General features: G+C 51.1%; 1 protein-coding gene across 9 annotated transcripts in view; it reads right to left on the bottom strand.

Annotated features, from left to right (window-relative positions):
- The window catches only part of SULF2 (sulfatase 2), a 142,292-nt gene that overhangs the window by 28,396 nt on the left and 91,599 nt on the right, over positions 1 to 22,297 (bottom strand). For 8 of the 9 annotated variants that reach the window (XR_009535057.1, XM_060122351.1, XM_060122347.1 and 5 more), the window contains 4 exons: positions 21,765 to 21,916; positions 8,579 to 8,748; positions 3,827 to 3,977; positions 2,457 to 2,632 (listed from right to left, as the gene is read on the bottom strand). Coding sequence is in view for 8 of the 9 variants with exons in the window: in XM_060122351.1 (XP_059978334.1) it covers positions 2,457 to 2,632; positions 3,827 to 3,977; positions 8,579 to 8,748; positions 21,765 to 21,916 (649 nt within the window). In the remaining variant the exon portion in view is untranslated. The remainder of the gene's footprint in view (positions 1 to 2,456; positions 2,633 to 3,826; positions 3,978 to 8,578; positions 8,749 to 21,764; positions 21,917 to 22,297) is intronic. The other variant, XM_060122350.1, reaches the window with a different exon arrangement.

The following is a 22,297-nucleotide window of genomic DNA, read 5'->3' as shown; positions in this document are numbered from 1 at the left end:
ATCAGAAGAATTCAGGAAAGTTCAAAAGGAGAGAGGAGACGCCAGTCCATATGTCCTACCAACCTCCCAGAACCCTTCTCGCTAGAATCTATCTTGGTTGAGCGATGTGCGGGCTACCAGGAAGGACCCTGAGTCAGAATGACTGGCCAGAGACAACCCGGAAACTAACCCCATTACCGTAAAACCCCAGACTGTGAGCCACGTGGCAGAGCAGTTCTCCTGGGGTCCCTGACCCTCCTGCTCTCCCCCTGGGCGCCCCCTTCCCAATAAATTCTCTTGCTTTGTCAGCACCTGTGTCTCCTCGGACAATTCCTTTCTGAGTGTTAGACAAGAGCCCACTCTTGGGTTCTGGAAGGGGTCTCCATTCCTGCGACACTGGGGTGGTCATGGGGGTGAGGCTGGGGAAGGTGGGTGAAGCTGCCTGGTGGAGGGGATTGAAGCTAGCAAGAGGCGTGACCAGACCACTTAATCAGGCAGGAGGAGGGAGCTGGAAAAGTCCGTTGGGTGAGGGGGCGCCAGGGTGAATGTTGGCAACTAGCAGCTGGATTGACCTGAGGTCGTCCACGGGTCCTGCTGCCCCCAGGCTGGGTGGGACGGACAGGACTGCTTTTCCCACCCAGCACCCACACCTTGCTTGGTGGGAAGAGTTTCCACTTCTGGAGGCACTACCTGGCCCCATTCAGATTCCACCGCCTGATGTACTCAGCCTGGTCACACAGGTTTTCTATCACCCTGGCTACAGTGAGTGGCTCAGGGATGGACACGTGACCAGTCAGGGCAGTGAGAGTCAGCCTCAGGGCTTCCGTTCAAACCACTTTTAGGCCATTTCCCAAGCGGAATGGCCTAAAAGTCTGGGGCTGTGGTGACCCTGCCACCATGAGAAAAAAGCTGGCCTGAGAATGAAGCCAATTCAGAGGATGCAGGACTGAGAGATGGAAAATGAGAGCTTCCTGTTGTCATTGTGTGACTGCTGGATCCCACCATACCTGAAGCCAGCACTAACCTTGGACTTTCCAGTTACTTTAGTGACTGCATTCCTCATATCCTATTTTATTTGCCTTGTTCAGTTTGAGAGTCATTTCCGTTCACAACTCAAGGAGTCCTGGCTGTCAGCCCCAAGTCTGACATTAGCACTCTCTTTCTCTGTGGTTTTGGGTCCTAAGAACCAGATCACAGACTCTGAGGCTGACCAATACAATAAGAGATGCTGGATTATAGTTCTGTCCACCTTCGTTTTTCGAAAGCAAATAATCCCAGTGACTTTAATGGTCCTATATATTCTTACCTAAAAAGGAAAAACATTTACAAATATCAAAGTCCCAGTTTTGAGACGAATTCCAGCTCCTTCCCCCCTGTGCCATGTAACCTCAGGCAACTTAACCTGTGCCTCTGTTTCCTTGCGTTTAAAACAGGGACAATCCTAGCATCCACCTTACAGGGTTGCTGTCACGCGTAAGTGGATTACCTGGATATAAGGGCTTAGACCAAAGCCTGAAGAATCAGCACTGGATCAGCACAGCTATCGCTATAATAGCTATTATTATAGGCGGGGCCCTGAAATCCAGACAGGCAGGGATTTGATGAGGTTGGCAGAGGAACAGTGATGAGGCTGGGCTAGAGCTCACACCGTCTGCTTTCTGGAATTTCCACCAAACATCCCAGGCGGTGGGAACATCTTGGTCCTAAGACGGCGCCGCCAACGCCCTTTCGGGAGGAATTCTGAACAAAGCCGAGTCCGTGCCCGTGTGTGGTCTCGGCTCAGAGGGAAGTCAGACCTGATGCGCACCTGAGCGGTGACTTATCTGCATTTCAAAACACGTCCGAGTTGGTCTCCATAATGTCTGGGCTCACCCGAGGACGCTGCTGCTGTGATTCCTGGCCTCTCTACCTCTCACTGCCCCAGACACGGCACTTTTGCTGCCAGAACATATCATTTCAAAGGTTAACCCAAGGGCAATGCTGGCCAAGGGCCCACGTGGCCCTCGAGGAAGGATGGGGGAGGCTGCTTCCCTTAGCGCTGTGGCCAAGCTGGCCCAGCTGATCTCAGTGGATGACGCCGCCCGGGCCGAGATGGCTGGGCTCCTCCCTGACAGCCTCCAGACCCAAAGACCGCTCAGGCCAGACGGAAGTCGAGGTGGCAAGCCCATGCATTGGTGGTGACACATACACAGTCCAGGTACCCGATTCCCCGGCACAGTGCCCACCACGGATGGTCTGTTTTCACAGGTGCTAACAGCTCCTGGCCTCTCCTTCCCCAGTAGAGGGGTGTGCAAGCCTCCCCGGGTGGCATCACCACCGTTTCGCTCGGCACCGAGGTCCACCTGCCTGAATCGCGTGCCGCCCCGGGGAGTGGCACAGGGCTGCCTGCTGAGCTGCCTGCCCATCCGGGTGCCAGTGGAGCCTGGAGGCCTCCCTGGGACTTTGGGGTGCTGGGGAGGGGTGGGTGATGCACTTACAGCGAGCCGGCCTCCACGTTGGGGCCCCTAACATAGAACGGGACCCTGATGTCGAACTCGTAGGGCATGGACTTCCCTTTCACCAGGCCGAACTGGCCGATGTGGTAGCCGTGGTCAGCGGTGTACACGACATACGTGTTGTCCAGCTCACCTGTCTCCACCAGCATGTTGTAAATCTGAAACGCAGGCGGGGTGGTGAGGACACGCGGAGGGAAGGCGGGCAGTGCGCCCGGCCCACTGTCCCAAAACACGATGCTGTGCTGGGGGCTCAGGCCCCTGTCCCTCCGGCTTCGGGTCTTCGCTCAACTGTCACCTCTCGGCGGGGCCCCTGGGGCTGACCCATGCATCACTGTAGCCTCCCCACCTCCTGTCCCCCTTTACTTGTCTTCCCAGCACTTCTCACCTCCCTCTCTTCTACTTATTCGTAGACTGTGTCCCTGCATCAGAATGTGCGCCCCATCAGGGCAGGGACTTCTGTCATTTTATTCCCTGCTGGGTCCCATGTGTGCTGGCATTCGACAAATGCTGTTGGGTGAATGAGTGAATGAGTGAATGAATGAATGGCCTGGGGCAGGAGTCTGTGATCTACCACAGTGCTGTGCAACAGAACTTTCTGCAACGCTGGCAGTGTTGACACCTACGGCACCAGCCACACTTGGTTATTCAGCACTTCAAACGCGGCCAGTGCACCTGAGAGATTAAATTTGAAATTTCATTGTATTTTACTGAATTTAAATAGTCATGGATAAAATCTAAGAAATATATCCATGCAATGGAGTATTATTTAGCAATAATAGTAATAAAAAATGAAGCGCTGAACACGCTCCCACCTGGATGAACCTTGAAATCATCACACTGAGTGACCACATGTTGTAGGACTCGTCTTACATGAAATGTCCAGGATCCACAGAGACACAAAGTAGACGAGCAGGTGGCTAAGGCGGAGGGGTGAGGTGAGGGGAGTTTTGGGTAATGGCTAAGGGCTGCGGGGTTTCTGTCTGGGGTGATGGAACTTCTAAAATCGACCGTGATCGTACAACCCTGCAGACATGTGAAAACCACTGAAACGTACACTTGAATTGGGTGAGCTAAGGGGTCTGTGGATCATAGCCCCATAAAGTTGCTAAAAAAATCGTCCGCAGCTGCAGGCGGCTCCTACAGTGAACAGAGCAGAGCTGGAATACAAGCTCCCCGAGGGCAGGGGGTTCGTCTGGATTGCTCAGAGCTGTTTCCCTGGCCTGGAAGGGTGCCTTTTCCTTCTGCCTGTTTCCATTCCTCTCCAGATGATGATGCTCGGAGGGGTGTGGGGGGAGGGGCAGGGAGGCTGCCGGCCTGGCGTGGCCGGGATGCTCGGGGGGAGGGTGGCCTACCGTCTCCATGGAGTCATCCACAGACAGGAGGGTCTGCAGGCGCTTCCGCTGCAGCATGTTGGTGAACTGCATGTGGATGGGCTTCATGGGCCCCGTGTAGCGCATGATCCAGTGCTTGTCAGGGTTGGGTGCATAGTTGTAACTCGGGGTGCTGGCGGGCAGACAGGCACAGAGGTCAGGTCAGGCCGGGGGTCGGGAGTGCCTGGGCCCCTCCCCCAGGTCCCCCCACGCCTCAGGGGAGCAGCCTCCCCGCGCTGGGGCTGCAGCTCAGGGTGAAGCCGCCCCCATCTGGACGCCAGAGCGTTGGGGGCTCTGCCCCACGTTAGGTCAGCATCTCTCCACATGCGGGGCGTGCACGTGGGAAGACTGGGGCCCCAAAGGGAGAACGTCGCTCCCACTTAAGCCCGGTCAGCACGCCCATCACGTGAAGGCTAAAGTCTCAGTCTGTGCTGGGCTCTCCTCAGCACCTCTCTAGAATCTGCTCGCCTCCCTTTTGAAAGGAGAGGGCCTCCTGTGGGCACAGCACCCAACTCTAATTTACTAGCACTGCACTTACTCTTCAGTTACCTTGGGTAGATGGCAAATGACAGTTATCGTGGTTAATTAAGGCGTGACTACCGAATTTCCTTTTGCAATAGATTTTGGTTAAAAAAGAGGAAACTGGTTAAAAATTAGGTTCATAAAGGCAAAACTGTGAGGATGGTGCCTGAATGTGTCCATTTGGGACACGCCACGTTCTCTGCCTTAGCTGTCACAGCTATTCTTCCCGCGTGGTTTAATTTCCCATTTACAAAAGAGGAAACGGGGTCAGAGGAGTTCCGAGACCTGCCCATGGTCTCACTGAGTGGACGGTGGAGCCACTGGCCTCTGTGACTTGTGCTGTGGGGTCAGCTGTGATGCCTAATGATAAACGAACAAATACATGGGAATCTTTGACCAGCCCCGAATGGGCACTGACCACGCGCTGGCCACACCCGGAAGGGTTTGCCTACATCATCTCATTTAATACTCAGAACAGTCCTAGGAGCTGGTGCTTTCCTTCTCCTTGTGTGAGACATGCGGACACGGAGGCTCAGTGAGGGGACAGACTTGCCAAAGGCAGAGCTGGGGTTTGAGCTCCAGGAGTGGGAAACCCCACAAGGCTGGGTGTCCCTCGCACTGGGTCTGGTGATCCTTGAGGGTCAGGTTCCCCTCAGGTCTTACCCACCCCCTCCCCAGGCAAAGCTGCAAAGAGAGGAAGTTTCCACTGCTTGAAGACAAAAAGCTTTTCGAGATGGCGCTTCAGCGGGCAAGGGCTGCGGGGCGTGGGGGAGGGTAGGAGGGCCCCAGACTCCCTTCCTTCGTCAGGACCTCAGCCCCTCCCTCCCCGGGGTAGAAGGAAGGACACTGCGGCTTGTGGTACAGCCTGATAGTTGTGGAGACTGTTGCTATGTAGAGCGGGGGTGAGTCATAAGATTCCTCCTGGACCTCGCTTGAGTTTCTGGCTGGTCTCCTGCCGCCGGCTGGCCTCCTTTGATTATGAGAAATGCCGCTCTCTCCTGTGGGCCCGCTTAGGGCCTGACCCTCCTGTAGAACATCCCAGGAGCACGGCCACCCCCCTCGCCGCCCTCCCCCACCGAGGAGCTGGAGGGGTGCTGTTGGGCCAGGGGCTGCACAAAGAGATGCCCTCGGGGCTGTTGGGGGTTTTGGGAAAATTGTTCCCGTGGCCCCAGGGGCCCAATTCAGGATGTAATTTTGAGCAATCATCCCTGAATCTCTTAGATTCTCTCGGGCTGGTGTCTGCCCTTGAGAACAGTGAGGGGTGAGTCTGTCAAGAGTCTGATTTCGGAGGCCCTTTCTCTGGAGACGTCTTTCGAGCAGGATCTGGAGGCCAGCAGGCTGCGGAGCCTGGGGTCCCGCTTGGGGCCGAGGCCGGCTTTCTGGTCCCCTGCTTGAGGCCAGGCTCCCCCTGCTACCCCGGGATGGTGTCACATTTTCACATGAACCCAGATGCCTGTTGAACAGAGTGGAAACCCTCACCTCCACAAGAATCCGAGGAATGTCTGCTCGTTCACAACCGGCCTGAAGCATAACATCCCCTCTTGGGCTGGGGGCCCTTCCGGCCCCTCCCACCGTGTGTCTGGAGGCCGAGGGGCCGGAGCCCTGGCTCCCAGCCCCACCCCGAGGATGTGAGCTCGGGCCTGGCTCCCAGGCGTGATAAACGGAGCGTCCGTGAACCCGTTCAGATGCCACGCGTCAGAGGAAGCTCTGGGGGCTGTGGGTGCGTGTGCCTATGTGTCTTTTGTCTGTGTGTGTCTCTGTTTATGTTTGTGTGTCTGTGTCTGTTTCTGTGTGTGCGTGTCTGTATGCTTGTGTATCTTCATGTTTGTGTGTATCTGTGTTTGCATCTGTGTTTATCTTTATGTGCGTTTGTGTGTGTGTATATGTGCTTGTATCTTTGTATCTGCGTGTGTTTCTGTGTATGTCTGCATATCTGTGTGTATGTGTATCTGTGTGTCCATATATGTGCTTGTATGTATATGCCTGTGTTTGTATGTGCATTTGTGTCTATATATGTCTGTGTATTTATTTGTATCTTTGTGTGTGTTTGTGTCTGAGTTCTGTGTGTCTGTGTGCATTTGTGTATCTGTGTATATATCTGTATGTATCTATTTGTATCTTTGCGTATTTGTGTCTGTATCTGTGTGTGTATGTGTTTGTGTGTGTCTGCGTGCATCTGTTTGCATCTCTGTGCGTGTACGGAGCTGGCTGGGGGGTGGATGGGGCCCTGGGCTGGTGCAGTGGGACCACATCGCAACGAGCAGCATTTTTCAGAACTCACAAGCCCAGCCCGAGAACATGGCACAAGGCTTGATGGGGTTAGAGTCTCTGACAGGAGTCTCGTGATAGAAAGATCTGGAACTCTGTCCCCTCCTCAGCTCTCCTGACTGTCATAATTAAACATCCCAGCTGCAGAACTTTCTGGTTTTGGGTTTTGTTTTGAAAATGATTATACCCCAGAGATAAGAGAGCCTTTCACACATAGCCCTAATAAGGCACAGGGGGTGCTCTGGGTAAGTAATGGCAGCAGGCGTTGCTCATGTTCAATTTCTATAATTTTCATTTCAAAGGGAAAATAAATGAGCAGGCATCTCATCTCATCTCATCATGAAACTCCAGGGCTGCTGGGGGGCAGGGTGCCGGCACCCCTTTTAGAGGAGACACTGAAGAAGCAAAGTGTACCTTCCCCCACTCCGCGGCTCCTCCCTTAGGGGGACTGAGTTGGCCACACGCCCCCTCCCTCAAAGGTGGGCTGTGGGTGAGGGTGGGAGGCTGGCATCTCAGGCAGGAGGAGAGGGCTGGGGTGGGGGCAGCCACGGCAGATGTGCAGAGAGGCAGTGCTGCCGTCTGCGGAGAGGGGTGCTGCAGTCCCTGGAATGCAGTTCTCCACCATCTGTCAAATCCTGCTCCCCAAAGACCAGGGGATCAGCAGGTTAACACACTGCCTCATCCTCTCGGAGCCACTCTGGGCTCTGTCAGAAAGTAATCACGGCAAGGGGGTTGAGGAGGGCAGTGCATTCTGATGGCAATGAAAATTAAACACCCGGAATATTCAGGCGGACTCCAAATCACCCAGTCCTTGTCGCCCCAATGTCACAGCAAGGGCTGCTGAGTACTGCTGCTAAGCAGGAGGTGGTCTGAGGCAGAGAAAAGCAGAAGAACTTTCCAGAAGGATTTACTAGCCAGCTGGAGGGAGGAGGACTGGAGGGGTGGGCAGAGAGATGGGAGGCAGGAATGGGCACCGGATTTGAATTTGAGCTCTGCCATTTACCAGCTGGGTGACCTTAGGGGAGTTACCTCACCTCTCTGTGCCTCGGTTTTCCCGTTGGTAAAATGGGAATACCAAGTGTGACAAGCAGCCTCCAAGAGAGCCCTCAATAGCCCCCACTTCCTGGTAATCACACACTTGTGCCCCCTCCCATACTGTAGGAGCACTGGTCTGGGCAACCAATAGAATGTGGGAGAGATGGTGTGTCACTTTGAGATTAGGTTATAAAAGACTGCATCAGCCCGATGGTGAGATCTGCTGGTTGAGGGGCGGCCGTGTGAGTGAGCCCCAGGCAAGCCTCAGATGGCGGCAGCCCCAGCTGACACCTTTTTCACAACCTCGGGAGACCCTGAGCTAGAACCTTCCCTATAGGCCACTCCCAGATTCCTGACTCACAGACACTGCGCGGTGATACGCGTTGGTGTTTTAAGTTGCTCAATTTCGGGGTAACCTGTTATGCAGCAATAGATAACTGATATACCAAGGGTCACTGGGAATATTCAGGAATTCACTGCAACGTACAGGGCTTAGCACAGAGCCTGCCATGGAGTCAACAGCTTATAAAGGCTGTGAATATATTAGTAGTCTGATGAAGCTATGGACCCTTTCTCAAAAGTGTTTTAAAATGTGCAAAATAAAATACACAGATTGCAAAGGAAAACTATTATACGGGTATACACCTGAAATGCTGTTCTACCCACAGACCTCTCGGTGGGAGGATGTGGGTCCCAAGTTAAAAACTCTTGTTGCCTGCTTTGCGTTGTTATTACTGGATCTGTATCCCAGTTTCCTCAGAGATCAGCTGTGTGTCCCTGGCTTCTTTAAACCGGGAGGATTAAAGACAAGAGGCAGCCTCGTCTCTGTCATTACATCACTGTGACCGAGCCGGACCCTCCCACCTTCGTGCCACCCAGCAGCTCTGGAGGCAGCGCCCCGAAGCTTACATGTGCTGAGACGCGTTGGGGAAGAGGCTTGAGTACTGGGGGGCCGAGTCCTCGGGGCCGTGAGGGGCTGCGTGGCTGATGACCATGAGAACGGGCCTGTGCGGGTACATCTTCTTGGATGTACGGAAGAAGCTCACGCTGTCGTTGGTGATCAGGTCTGTCAGGTAGTCCTGGGGGGTGGGGAGAGACAGGAGAAGGTGTGAGGAGCTGGGCATCCGTGCTGAGTGCCTGCCATGTGCCAGGTGCCGTGCCGGGCATTGGGGACACAGCAGTGACCAAAATAGACAATCCCTCGCAGAGCCGACGGTCTAGGGGCAGACAGACAATAAATAAGCAAGTAAAACAGGGAATGTCAAATGATGTTATGCACAACAGAAAAAAAAGCAGAGAAGGGGTTAGGAAGGACGGGAGAGGAATTACAATTAGTCATTCATTCGTGATAGATCTTAAAATAATAATAGCTAACACTATTGAGTTCTTATGGCGCTCCAGGAATTGTTCTGTGTTTACATGTATTAGCATGTTTAATTCTTATATAGCCCTAGAATGTAGGTGTGATGATAAACCCTGTTTTCCAGAACAGGAAATGAAGACCCGGAGAAGTTAAGTGAATTGCCTAATGTCACACAGCTGATAAATGTTGCAGCCAGGCCTCCTGAGTGCTGGTCCCTAAGCCTGACGTCTTTTCAAGGCTCCAGGGATACCATCATGCAGGGTGGATACATCCCTGCAGTCCTGGAGGGTCTGTACTGGGGGCAGGAGCAGACAAACGTATAAACGAAGAGCCAAGATAGTGACGACATGTGACAGAAGAAGGAAGTTAGACAAAATGTGACAAAGAGTAACTGGGAGCTGGAGTGGGAGGAATACTTTAGCTGGGGCAATCAGGGAGGGCCTCTCTGAGGAGGTGACATTTGCGCTGAGACCTGAGTGATGAGGAGCTGGGCATGGGAAGATCTATTGTTATATCATTGGAGTTCACTTTCAGCTGCTTGCTGGAATCCTCAGGGGAGCTTTACTGATAGCTGGGCTCTCTTCCAGAGATTCTGGTTTAATTGGTCTGTGGTTCAGTCTGGGTACTGGACTTTTTAAAAGCTCACCAGGAATTCCACTGTGCAGCCAGGAGTGAGAATCACTGATCTAGAGGAAGTGTTCCAGGCAGAGGGAACAGAAAATGCAAGGCCTCTGAGGCAGGAATGAACTTGCCTTGTGTTTGAGGAATAGAAAGAGGGTGAACAATCATCAGGTACAATGCCGGGACAATCAAAGGAGCAGCACAAACACGGGCATGCAGTAGTGTCTCCAGAAAAGTGAGACCCACTTAGATACTGGGCAGGAGGAGAGAAGAGTGGGAGGAAAAGTGATGGACAGGAAACAAGGGCTTTAAAAGCTCAGCTAAGAAGCTGAGATTTGCCTAAACTCTTCCTGAATTTGGTAAATCTTTAGCTGCTGATTTCTTTTGAAGGTAATGAGTTCTTAAAAATTTACCTTCTGCTTCTCCAGAAGCAGCTCTGTCCAAAATGATAACTTTCAAAAAGAGATATTATTTTAGAGAAAAGAGAAAGGTGAAGAAGTGGCTACAGCTTCCACCCTGAAGTGAACTGTACCAAATACATACATACTCCAGGTGTACCTGTGCCTCTAGAGGTACATGCCTCCAGGGACATCTGTGCTCCATGCCTGTGTGCACAAGGACAGTCACTGCATCACAGTGACCAGTAATGGGAAGATGATTAATGAACTTGCACTGCTTTCATACTGTGCAGCGCTGTGCAGACATTAAAAAGGCAGTAGGTCTGTAGTTACTGAGGTAGAAAGTTGTCCAAGATACACTGTTAAGGGAAAGAGCAAGCTACAGAGTCAAACTCTGGAAGATTCTACTTTTTTTTTTTTGTGGGAGAGAGTAGGAGGCAGGGTAGAGAGGAGAAACCAAACCCCTACCTTCATATGCTTTTGAGCACCAAGGGAAAATCCAGGACAGATACCAAAGTGCTAACTGGGGACCAGGATAAGGGGAGAGAGGGGAGAAAGTCACTTGCTACTTTATATACTTTTCCTTGAATACTTTTTATGAATAATTTTGGGGAGTAAAAAAAAGGCTTTATAAGGGGGTCCTGTAGAACCTATTACCTAAAAATAATATTCTATGTGACATAAATCAAAGAGCTGCTGCTATAGCTGTGGAACATGATCTAAAGGTGTTAGAAATATCCTGTAACTAGTAGTGGATCTAAAAATGGAGCAAAACTCTCTTAGGTGAAAAGGAGGGGTTGGGACCCTGGGTGGGGAGGGGCGGGAAGAGAGCTGCTGTTCTTCATAATAAACCCATTTTCACTATTCGCTTTTAGAACCATATATGTGCTTGACTGGCTGTGATTAAACATGTTTTTTTTTAAAGCCACCAATACTATCCGTCACCAGGACAATGCAATGATGGAGCAGTGAAAAAGAATAAACTAGAGCTACACGCATCAGCATGGATCTATCTCACAGACCTGATATGTAGAGGGCTATGTACGATATGATACTCTTGATATAAAGTCTAAAAACACAAAACAATATTTTATATTGTTTGAGATGTCTGCATATGGAATAAAAGAATTAAATGCATGTGTGGGAATAAGCGGCCACCACAGGACCTCCCTGGGAGGGGGTAGCGGGACAGGAATAGAGCTGGAAGGGTGATGGAGGGGCTCCAACAGTCTCTGTGACATTGTACATTAGGAAGCGTGTGGGGTGATTACTGTGTCTGCCCCTCAAGGATGGTGTGAGAGGGCTTCAAGTGCCGAGAGATTAAAGCTCGTGACATGGTGCCCTGCACGCAGCCAGCTCTCGGCAGGAGTCAGTGAACATTACACCGTCTCGGGGGCGGGGCAGATTTTCTGCACGTCCATGAGTCTCCTATCTTTCCTGGTCCTCCTCAGAGCCACTCCTACGCTAAGCCTTTGCTGGTCCCCTCTGTCTGCATTAGGGCATCTACAATGACATCTGACACTGGTGCCTGCAGCCCCATCCACCCACGTGGACTGGAGGGGACCACACCATCCTGACTCTGGGGGTGGGCATGAGCCTGGGTTGGGCCAGTGAGAAGCAGCCCTTGGTCCCAGTACGTGAGCTGAGTCCTGGCTCAGAGGGAGGGCCGAGGGGGCCGGGGCCTGGGCCAGGGCGGTGGTGGCACTGTCCAGTGACGGCTGGGAGCGGACCCCCCCAGGTAGGTCATGTCCACTGACTGGATGTGTGGGGTGCATGGAAGGGGGCAGTCAGGCCCCACCCCCGTCCCTGCTTTCTGGTTTAGGTGAAGGGTGCAGAGACGGGGGTCCAGGAGAATGTTGGGGCGAGGGTGGAAATGCAGAGTTCAGCCTTGAACAGGTTGAGTCTGGGGTGCCTGGGATCAGTCAGAAATTCAGAGTTATTCACAGAAAGGGGGAGACAGGTGGGAGGATGATGAAGGTCAAAAGGTGAACTTTCTAGAAGCTGGAGACTGGCCGATAGACCATGAGGAAGTCACCCCCTGCCTCCCTTTGGCTCTGGGCCAGGCGCACTCCACCTCCCAGGTGAGGCGGGCACACCTGGGTATTCGGGAGCTAGATCTCCCCTCCCCACCTCCGTACTCCTGGCCACACCTGTGCAGGGCGGCGGTGATGCCAGGGTCCCGGGGACTTTGCTTCTGCTCAGAGTTTCGCAACCACAGCTGGCAGCCAGGGACAAGGACAGCCTGCCGGACACCCAGGAGGGCGTATCCCCACCTCCCCCACCATCCCGACCTCCTTCGACAATTTGCTCAGTTAGCCAAGAGGAACCGCAGTGCACCCGAGGAGACTGCTAGCCTGTGGCTCTGGGCTGTCCTCCTCAGGCAGTCATTTACCAGTAGGATTTCTCGGGAAGGAAGAGGGGGGCGCTGCTGGGGACTGGGGACCCCAGTGACAGGGGGGCTTGCGAGTCTCCCTGCCTCTTTCCCAGGCTTGGCCTTTGCCACTGTTTCTGTTGCGGAAGCTATGATTTCTGAGCTCACTTAGATGTTGGGTGCCTATTCCCGGGGTGCTGGGCTCCCTGTTAAGGGTGGGTGTGTGGCCGCAGGTCCCTGTCCCCAGGGTACAGTCCCGTGCAGGGCGCGGAAAAGCTGTGCTGTTAAGAGAGGGGAGAAGGAAGCAGGGGGGTTGGGGAGGGGTGGAGACGGGGGGGGGGGCAGAGACTGTAAGGACAAGAGGGGGGCGTGGCTGACAGGAAGCCCCTCTTTCTGTTTGGGTCCGGGTGTGGGGAGAAACGTGTCTTCCGTAGGTGCTGGTGGGAGTTGCTCACACTTTGCCCCGTGGAAGCCCGAGTTTCTGCCTCTTGTTTGACCTTGGGTGAGATAAGCCAGTTCACCCCATATGTCACAGGGCATCTCCCCAGATCAGAGTCCCCTGGCTCCCAGGACTAAATTTTCTGCTTGGGAAGCCCCACCCGAGCGCCACTGGGTGGCTTTAGGGCTGTGCCGGGAAACTTGTGGTTTTATTCTCAGACAGCTGGTGGAAGGCTGGGTGGGGGTGGGGGGGAGCAAGGAGGGGAGGTTGTCTCGGCCTCAGGTGGCAGCTCCCAAGCCCACCTCTTCGTATTTTCTTCACTTGGCAAGTCAACCTTGCGTGACAGAGGGTCTCCTTTCCTGAGCCCTTGGCTTCCCTGGGCAGCAGGTTTGTCCAACTTTCATTCCCAATCATGATGCTGATCCCTCACCTTCGGAAGCTTCCACAGCAGTTTGTGTTTAAAAGAGATTCACGTCTCTAAGGAGCAATCATTTTACAAAGGGTGAGGGCTCTGGAGTCAGAAACACTGGGTTCAAGTTCCAGCTTTATCACCTGCTAGCTGTGAGCAAACAATGCCTTTCTGCACCTCAGTTTCTGCATCTCGAAAATGGGCCCAATAACAGTCCCTTGTTCAGATGGCGACAAGAGCACTTGACATGGACTTGCTAAGTGAATAAAGCACTTAACATGGAGGCTGGTACTGAGGGAACCCACGATGGACACTGGCTCTTACTGTTATCAGGTATTTGCTCGACTGACCTTCATAGCAACATTGCGAAGTGGACACCATGCCCATTTTACAGATAGGGAGACTGAGGCCACAAAACTAATAAGCAATTTATTCAGAGCTAGAGCTCAGGCCTTTGTGTTTCTTCTCTGGTTTCTCTCTTTTTTTCCCCCACAAACAAAAAGATTAATGGGAGGCTTAGATGGTGGTTTACAGCAGGTCTCAACAAACCTTTTCTGTAAAAGGCCAGATGATAAATATTTGAGGCTTTGCAGGCCAGAAGTCTTAGTTACAATCACTCATTACTGCCATTAAAGCTCAAAAGCAGCAACTGCATAAATGAATGGGCGCGTCTGGCTGCAGTAAAACTTTATCCACGCACACTAAGATTTGAATTTCATGTAATTTGCACATGTCATGAAAATCGCTGTTCTTTTGATTTTTTTCAGCTGCGTAGAAATGTAAAAACCATTCTAAGCTCAAGAGTTGTAGCAAAACAGTTGGCAGGCTGGCCCATGGGCTGTAGTTTAGAGAATGGATTTTGAAGCCAGATGGCCTGGGTTCGAATCCTGAACGAACCCCTTACTAGCTGTGTGGCCTGGTTACTTAGCCTCTCTGGGCCTCAGTTTCCTCCTCTGGTGATTGGAAATAGTAACAGCAGACACCTCATAGGCTCTGGTGAGAAATGCATGGGTTAATTCGTGTACAACGATTCCAGCGGTATCTGGTGCGTGATACCCTCTAAAAGAGTGTTAGCCATCAGTCCTCAGGAATCACAACGCCTGCATTTTCCTTGTGAAAATTAAAACAGTACAAACGAAGCTGAAGTTCCCTTTGATTTCCTCTCATCCCCACTCCCAATCTTGGCCTCTTTTGTCCTCTACTGAGAAAGAAGTGTCTCTCCAGATGTGTTATTACATATGCTAGAGTATATCGCTTTATGCATCTTTTTACATTAATCCTATCACACCGTGTACATTCATTCATTCATCCAACACACAGCAGTGAACGAGATTAACGCACATTCCCGTCTTCATGAGCCTTGTATTCGAATGAGAGCACGATGAACGCATGAATCCATGATATATATATAGGTCTGGCGCATCAGTGGTGATGGGGGGGTCGAGGGGGGGTTACCCTGAATACAGGGTGGTCTAGGAGGGTAACATCTGACCAGGGACCTGAAGGAGTCCTGAAACTTGCTTTTCCCACTCAGCCTTATGTCCTAAGCTTTCCTGATGGCTTTAGGCGCAGATCCCCCTTGTCTTTTTCTAGACTTCTCCACGGTCATTCGGTCGCTTCCCGCATTACTGGGCTTTCCTGGTTGATTTCTGTCCATGACAAAGTGGCAGCCCACAGCTTGGCTATACCCGCTCTGCACACAAGGAAGGCTTCTCCAGAACAGACAGAGAGAGAAGTGCACATGCTGGGCTGGGGGGGGGGGTGCACTCAGGTCCCTGGGGACCGCCGTTTCTGCAGAGCGCCCCCCCCTCCCCCGGCCGACTCACCTGGACCCTCCTCCATCTCCCGACCTGGTCACGCCTATCTCCCTTCCGCTGCCTTCTCCAGCCCTCTTCGACCATTAGTGCTGGCTCTACATCATTCTTTTCTCACCATCACTGCCTCTCTTTCCACTCTGCCACGAGGACCCCTTTGGTGGCATCTGCCCACCTTTGGGATTAGCGATGTGGGACAGAGTCCTCAGAGGGCCTTTTGAGGGGCTCTTGGGAAGGGCTGCCACTTCCTCCCTACTTGGGCTTCCCGCCGAGGCCCCCCAGGTCAGTGTCAGCATGATGCTCTGACCTGACGGAGGCACTGGGCCTCCCAGAGCGTGGGGCTCCCGCCCCGCAGCTCTGCCTCAGCTGGAAACTCCAAGCTCACTCCTGTTCCCTCCCGGTGCTCTGGCTTCCGCTGCCCACCGCTACCCTTGGGAGTTGAACTCTGGACCTGAGCCAGCTCTGACCCCACAGGGCCTCCCCTCCCTCCGTTTCCAGGCCTCTGGTAACTGGGGCTCCAGGAATTCTCCCACCTTTGGCACAGGGGCTCCTCTCATTCACAGGCCGAGATGTATGGATGGTAGGAAATGGGGTGACAAAGCGGCCACTGCATGTCCCACCCTCAGCGCCAAGGGGATGGAGTATCCCTGGATGACTTCATTATTGGGCTGTGCTGAGGCCAGGCGTGGACATGGTGAGGAATTTTAAAAAGGAGGGAGTGGAGTTTTCTGGGTATTTGGAGAATCTGCCTGCACTGAGGCTGGGAGGAGAGAAAAGGTGTGTTCTGCACTGAGAGACTGTGCTTTGTACTGCCAAGGAGTCCAGCAGAGTTGCTAAATCCCCCCCAACCAGGACTCTGGAATCAATTCATTCGGGAGTTCCTGAAGGCAGGCCTACTATGTGCAGAGGGAGACAGAGGGTCAGGGAGAGGGCACTGCCCAGGTGATGTCACGTGTGGTGCCTGCCACCTGGGGCCTGGACTGATCAGACTTACACTCAGGAAGGGGACACGTGGGCGGTGATTACCTGTCAAAGGTGGGAGGGCTCCCCAGATGTGCTGGTGTTCCCAGAAGGGGAGTGGGATTGGGTGTGTTTTGGCTGTTGAGCATGTAGTCAGCCTCCTTCCAGTGGAAACTCTCCATTTTTATCTGGGGCTCTATTCTCAGCTCATGTTCCAGGGTTGAGCTCAGTGGTAGGGCTCCCGCTACACCCTCCTCTGGGTCAGGAGTGCAGCGTGTGATTTACAGCCCATCAGAACACTGCGTTCCCCTGGCCACACTGGTTGGTTCAGGGACAGACATGTGACTGATCCAGAGCCCATGAAACTAGCTAGGAATCCTGGGAAGGAGACATCCATGCTTGCAGCTGGGCAGGAAGCTGAGAGGATGCAAGGATGGCCATATTGGTACCAGGAGAAGAGAGACAGACATACAGTCTGTGGATGAGGTCGAAGAGAAGAAAACAGAATATAAAGGAGTGAGAAACCACTGCCTAATCCAGCCATGTGTGATGCCATTACTGCTGGATCAGTTATTAAAAAGGCTAATATGTTTCCTCTTCAATTAAGCCATTTTGATTTGAGTTTTTGTTCATTTCTGCTCACAAACAACTGAAAGAGGCCAGTCTGATTCAAAAAAAGGGTAACTCGGGCTTCCCTGGTGGCGCAGTGGTTGAGAGTCCGCCTGCCAATGCAGGGGACACGGGTTCGTGCCCCGGTCCGGGAAGATCCCACATGCCGCGGAACAGCTGGGCCCGTGAGCCATGGCCGCTGAGCCTGCGCGTCCGGAGCCTGTGCTCCGCAACGGGAGAGGCCGCAACAGTGAGAGGCCCGCATACCAAAAAAAAAAAAAAAAAAAAAAAAAGGATAACTCCTATAGTTTAGAGTAATCCAGAAACGCTTCATGGAAGAGAAGACAGACAAAACTTGGATAAACTCAGGACAGGGAAGCACTAGTGAAGGTTTTGAGATGGTTGTAACAACTGACAAGGCTGGTCTGGTTGAAATGGCTCATACTGGGGATGACAAAATAGGAGATTGGGCTGATGTGCTTGTGTGCGTGCGTGTGCGTGTGTGCTTCTACAGTATGTGTGGTGTTCTGACTCTAATACAGGTGCCATCACTTCACAGTTCATAACACACCTCCACCTCTAGACCACAAACTCCATGAGGACGGTACCTGGGTCTGTTTTTGTTCACCCTTGGATACTCAGCACCTGGCACATAGTAGGCTCTTAATAAATACTTGTTGAGGGAATAAATGACTAATGTAATCAACTCCCACTAGTGCACTCACTTGATATGGTTGTTGTGAAGATTAGATATATTGTATATAAAACACCCAGCATAGTGCCTGGACCATAGTAGGTGCTCAGTAAATAGGAACGCGCATTATTAAGATGCTAGGATGTGCCCATTTTCCAGATTTGGGAATTGAGGCTCTTAGGAATGGGTAACATATCCAACAGCACACAATATGTTCAGAGTCGGGCTTTGAACCCCCAGTCCACTGCACAGCCCCTGGAGGGCAACGGGCAGCAGAACAATACAATGGGCTGCAAATCCATGGGTCAGGTCTGGGCCTCAGGTGACCTTGATTCATGCAGTATTTTAGAAATGTCTGAATTAGCTGCCAATCCTTAAAAATCAGACTTCACAGGAAAAAAATATACAAATTTGTGGCTTCTGTTGAAAAATCAGAAAACCTGGCCGTCTCGGGCCCACAGTGCTACGTGGGACAGACAGTCCTGATCCGAGAGTTTGCTGCACCGTCTTAGACAGCTGAGTCCTCCACAGGCCCCCCCGCTCCACGCTGTCTCACCTGCTCCCAGCCTGCTCTCCTGTTCGCGTGACGGCCTGTCCCCTGGTGACTTCTGCCTAGGAGCCTCGTGTGGCTTTTTAGAGACGACGAGAGGGAGACCCCAAGGAATCGTCCTCAGAGAACCCTGGTCACGACAGTAAGTCAGGCCCAGGGCTAGTGGCAGTGGGAATGGGGAAGAGAAAGAGGTGGATTTGACAGACCGGAGAAATAATGTATCTGCTGTGGTGGGATGCCGGAGCTGATTCTGAAGATTCAGTTGGGGCAGGAATATTTGTGAGTCTCCAGATATATTTTTTTTAATGGTAAGTTTGGATGAACCGTCAGTGTTAGCCTCTCCCTCCTTACCACCATCATCATCATCATCATCATCTAAGCCGGGGGTCAGGAGACTACCACCCACTGGCCAGGTCAGGCCCCCTGCCTGTTTTTGTAAATAAAGTTTTACTGAAACACAGCCATGCTCATCGGTTTACATATCATCTATGGCTGTTTTTGCACCGCAAGGCAAGACCCGAGCAGTTGCAATAGAGACTATGGCTTGTGAAGTCTAAAATATTTAGTATTTGGCCCTTTAAGAGCAAGTTTGGTGTCCTGACCTGGACTAATATGTTCTGAATATTTACTATATATGCAATGGTCTCCTCTCATGCTCTACATGTGTTAACTTATGTGATCCTCAAAAACATCTGTGGAAAAACCACAATGAAATACCACTATGCCCCCAGCCAAATGGCTATAATAAAAAAGACCATACCTGTGTTCAGGAATGTGAAGCAACTGGAACGCCTAAACATTTCTGGCTGGGAAGTGTAAACTGGTTCAACCATGCCACATATCCTATATCCCAGCAATTCTACTCCCAGGTGGTTATTAAGCCAAAGAAATGGGTTCATATGTCTAGCAAAAGCCACGTGTAAGGATGCTCACGGCAGCTTAGTTCATAACAGACCCAACCAGAGACAACCAAAATATCCATCGGTCATTGAATAGATGAATATCTGTCATCTATTTATACGACAGAATACTACATAGCAATGAAAAGGACACGTGGCTGATAGATACAACCATGTGGATGAATCTCACAGACGTGATGTTGAGTGAAAAAAGCCAGATATAGAGAGCACATATGATATGATTCCATTTATGTGAAGTTCTTGAACAGGCAAAACCAATCCACGGTGATAAAAGTCAAAATAGAGGTGGTGGCGGTTTTGGCTGGAAAGGCGTATGAGGGAACCTGCTGGGGGTTGGAAATGCTCTACAGCTTGACCTGGGCGGCACTTACACAGATGCACAGACGTGTGAAAATTCCCTGAAAATTCACTTAGGATCTATGCTCCTTACCTTATCTCAGTTCAACAAATCAGAACTAGAAAAAGTATGTCCTAGGGAACAAAGAGATTAAGGTATAATCACACAATGGAAGGCTATACAACAAGAATGAAGGACCTACACTCACACGTAACAACATGGGAATTTCAAGAGTGTTAAGCAACAAAAGCTGGATACAGAATTAGTCTACAATGCTGGAAGTCTGAGTAATGGGTGTCCTTTTGGGAGCGGTGGTTGCTGGGAGTTACATGAGGGGAACTTCATGACCTACGTGAGCGCTGGTTACATGTGTCTGCTCAGTTTTTGAAAATTCATTGAACTGTACACTCTATATGCACACTTTCTGTAAGAAAGTTCTGCTTTGGCAAAATGTTATAAAATAGTACCCTCATATCACCTGGCACACACCACACACACACACACACACACACACCACACACACACACACACACACACACACCACACACACACACACCACACACACACACACCACACACACACACACACACACACCACACACACACCACACACACACCACACACACACACACACACCACACACACACACACCCCCACACACACACCACACACACACACACCACACACACACACACACCACACACACACACACACACCACACACACACACACACACACACCACACACACACACACCACACACACACCACACACACACACACCACACACACACACACACACACCACACACACACACACCACACACACACACCACACACACACACACACACACACCACACACACACCCACACACCACCCACACACCACACACACACACACCACACACACACACCACACACACACACACACCACACACACACACACCACACACACACACCACACACACCACACACACACACCCACACACACACACCACACACACACACACCCACACACACACCACACACACACACACCACACACACACACACACACACACCACACACACACACACCACACACACACACACACACACCACACACACACCACACACACACACACACACACCACACACACACACACCACACACACACACACCACACACACACACACACCCCCCACACACACACCCACACACACACCACACACACACACACACACCACACACACACACACACACCACACACACACACACACACACCACACACACACACACACCACACACACACACCACACACACACCCCACACACACACACACACACCACACACACACCCCCCCACACACACACACCACACACACCACACACACACACACACCACACACACACACACCCACACACACACACCACACACACACACCACACACACACACACACACCACACACACACACACCACACACACACACACACACACACACCACACACACACACACAATGGAACATTATTCCGTCCCAAGAAAGAAGGAAATCTTGCCATTTGCATCAACATGGACATACTTTGAGGACATTATGCTAAGTGACGTAAGTCGGAGAAAGACAAATACTGTGTGATATCACTTGTATATGGAATTCAAAAGAGCTGCACTCATAAAAACAGAAAGTAGAATGGGTGTTACCAGGGGCGGGGGGTGGGAGAAGTGGGGAGATGTTGTTTAAAGGGACAAACTTACAACTAGTAAATAAGTGACTCCTGGAGATCTAATGCACAGCACAGTGATTCTAGGCAACAGTACTGTATTATAGACATCAGACTTGCTAAGAGAGACTAGGTCTCAATTATTCTCACCACAGAAAGGAAAAGATTATGCAACGTGATAAAGGTTTAGCTAACATGACAATGGCAATCACACTGCGCTATACACATGTATCGAATAAGCACGTTGTACGTGTTAAACTTACACAATGTTGTATGTCAAATATATATCAATTGAAAAAACCCAACACTCTTACATTGCCATTTGCAGCAACAGAGATAAACCTAGCATTACACCTAGCGAAGTAAGTCAGAGAGAGACAGATATGTGATATCACTTATATGTGGAATCTAAAAATAAAACAAATGAATCTAATACAAAACAGAAACAGACTCACAGACACAGAAAAACAAACTTATGTTTACCCAAGGGGAAAGGGATGGGGGGATGGGGGGAGAGATAAATGAGGAGCATGGGATTAACCAACACTACACATGAAACAAATAAGCAACAAGGATTTACTGCATAGCACAGGGAATGATATTCAATATCTTGAAATAACCTACAATGGAAAGTAATCTGGAAAAATATAACTGAATCACTCTGCTGTACCCCTGAAACTAACACAATATTGTAAGTCAACTTTACTTCAATTTCAAAAAATGAAAAATAAAACAATACTCCTAGAAACAGAGACTATCATTTGAGAAATGAGAAAACTGAAGCAGAGGATGTAAGTAAGCTGCTCAAGGTCACACATGTAATAAGTGTCGCCGTCTGAGCCCAGGTAGTCGGGCTCCCGTGTCGTGATCGCCAGGGCCGAGCCCCACCGCCTCTCCCAGCCAGGAAGGGGGACTCACCTTGGAGTAGTCAAAGCCGTGCTTCTCCTTCACTCCGTTCCGACACAGTGTGTAGTTATAAAAGCGGGAGTTTTTAAGGAGGCCGACCCACTCCTTCCAGCCAGGCGGTACGTAGGAGCCGTTGTATTCATTAAGGTACTTCCCAAAGAAAGCTGGAGGGGAGAAGGACCAGGAGGCCACGTGAGCACACAGAGAGCAAAAGCCATCTCTGTCCGTCAGCCGACAGCCATTTCTAAACCATGGCAGGCCCAGAGCCTGGCGACAGCACTGCCCTCTGAGCCACGGAGCCCTTTGGCAGGCAAGTGCAGCCTATGACCCCCTTCTCAAATGTTCTCACGCGCAGAAAATAAAATATAGAAGATTACAGAGAAAATCAATTATTTTGAAATACAGTTATCAAAATATTAGGAGAATTTGCCATATAGTAACGTGTCCTTAAAAAAAATGAAGATTAAACGCAAGACCTTGCAAGGAATGATCATTTCAAAGTAGTGATGAGTGAGAATATTTGATTTCGCGACACCTACAGCAAC

Source organism: Lagenorhynchus albirostris, chromosome 15 (assembly GCF_949774975.1).
Source record: "Lagenorhynchus albirostris chromosome 15, mLagAlb1.1, whole genome shotgun sequence".
Lineage (NCBI taxonomy): Eukaryota > Metazoa > Chordata > Mammalia > Artiodactyla > Delphinidae > Lagenorhynchus > Lagenorhynchus albirostris.
Note: the sequence above shows the minus strand (reverse complement) of the source record. Positions and strands in the feature narration are given on the sequence as shown.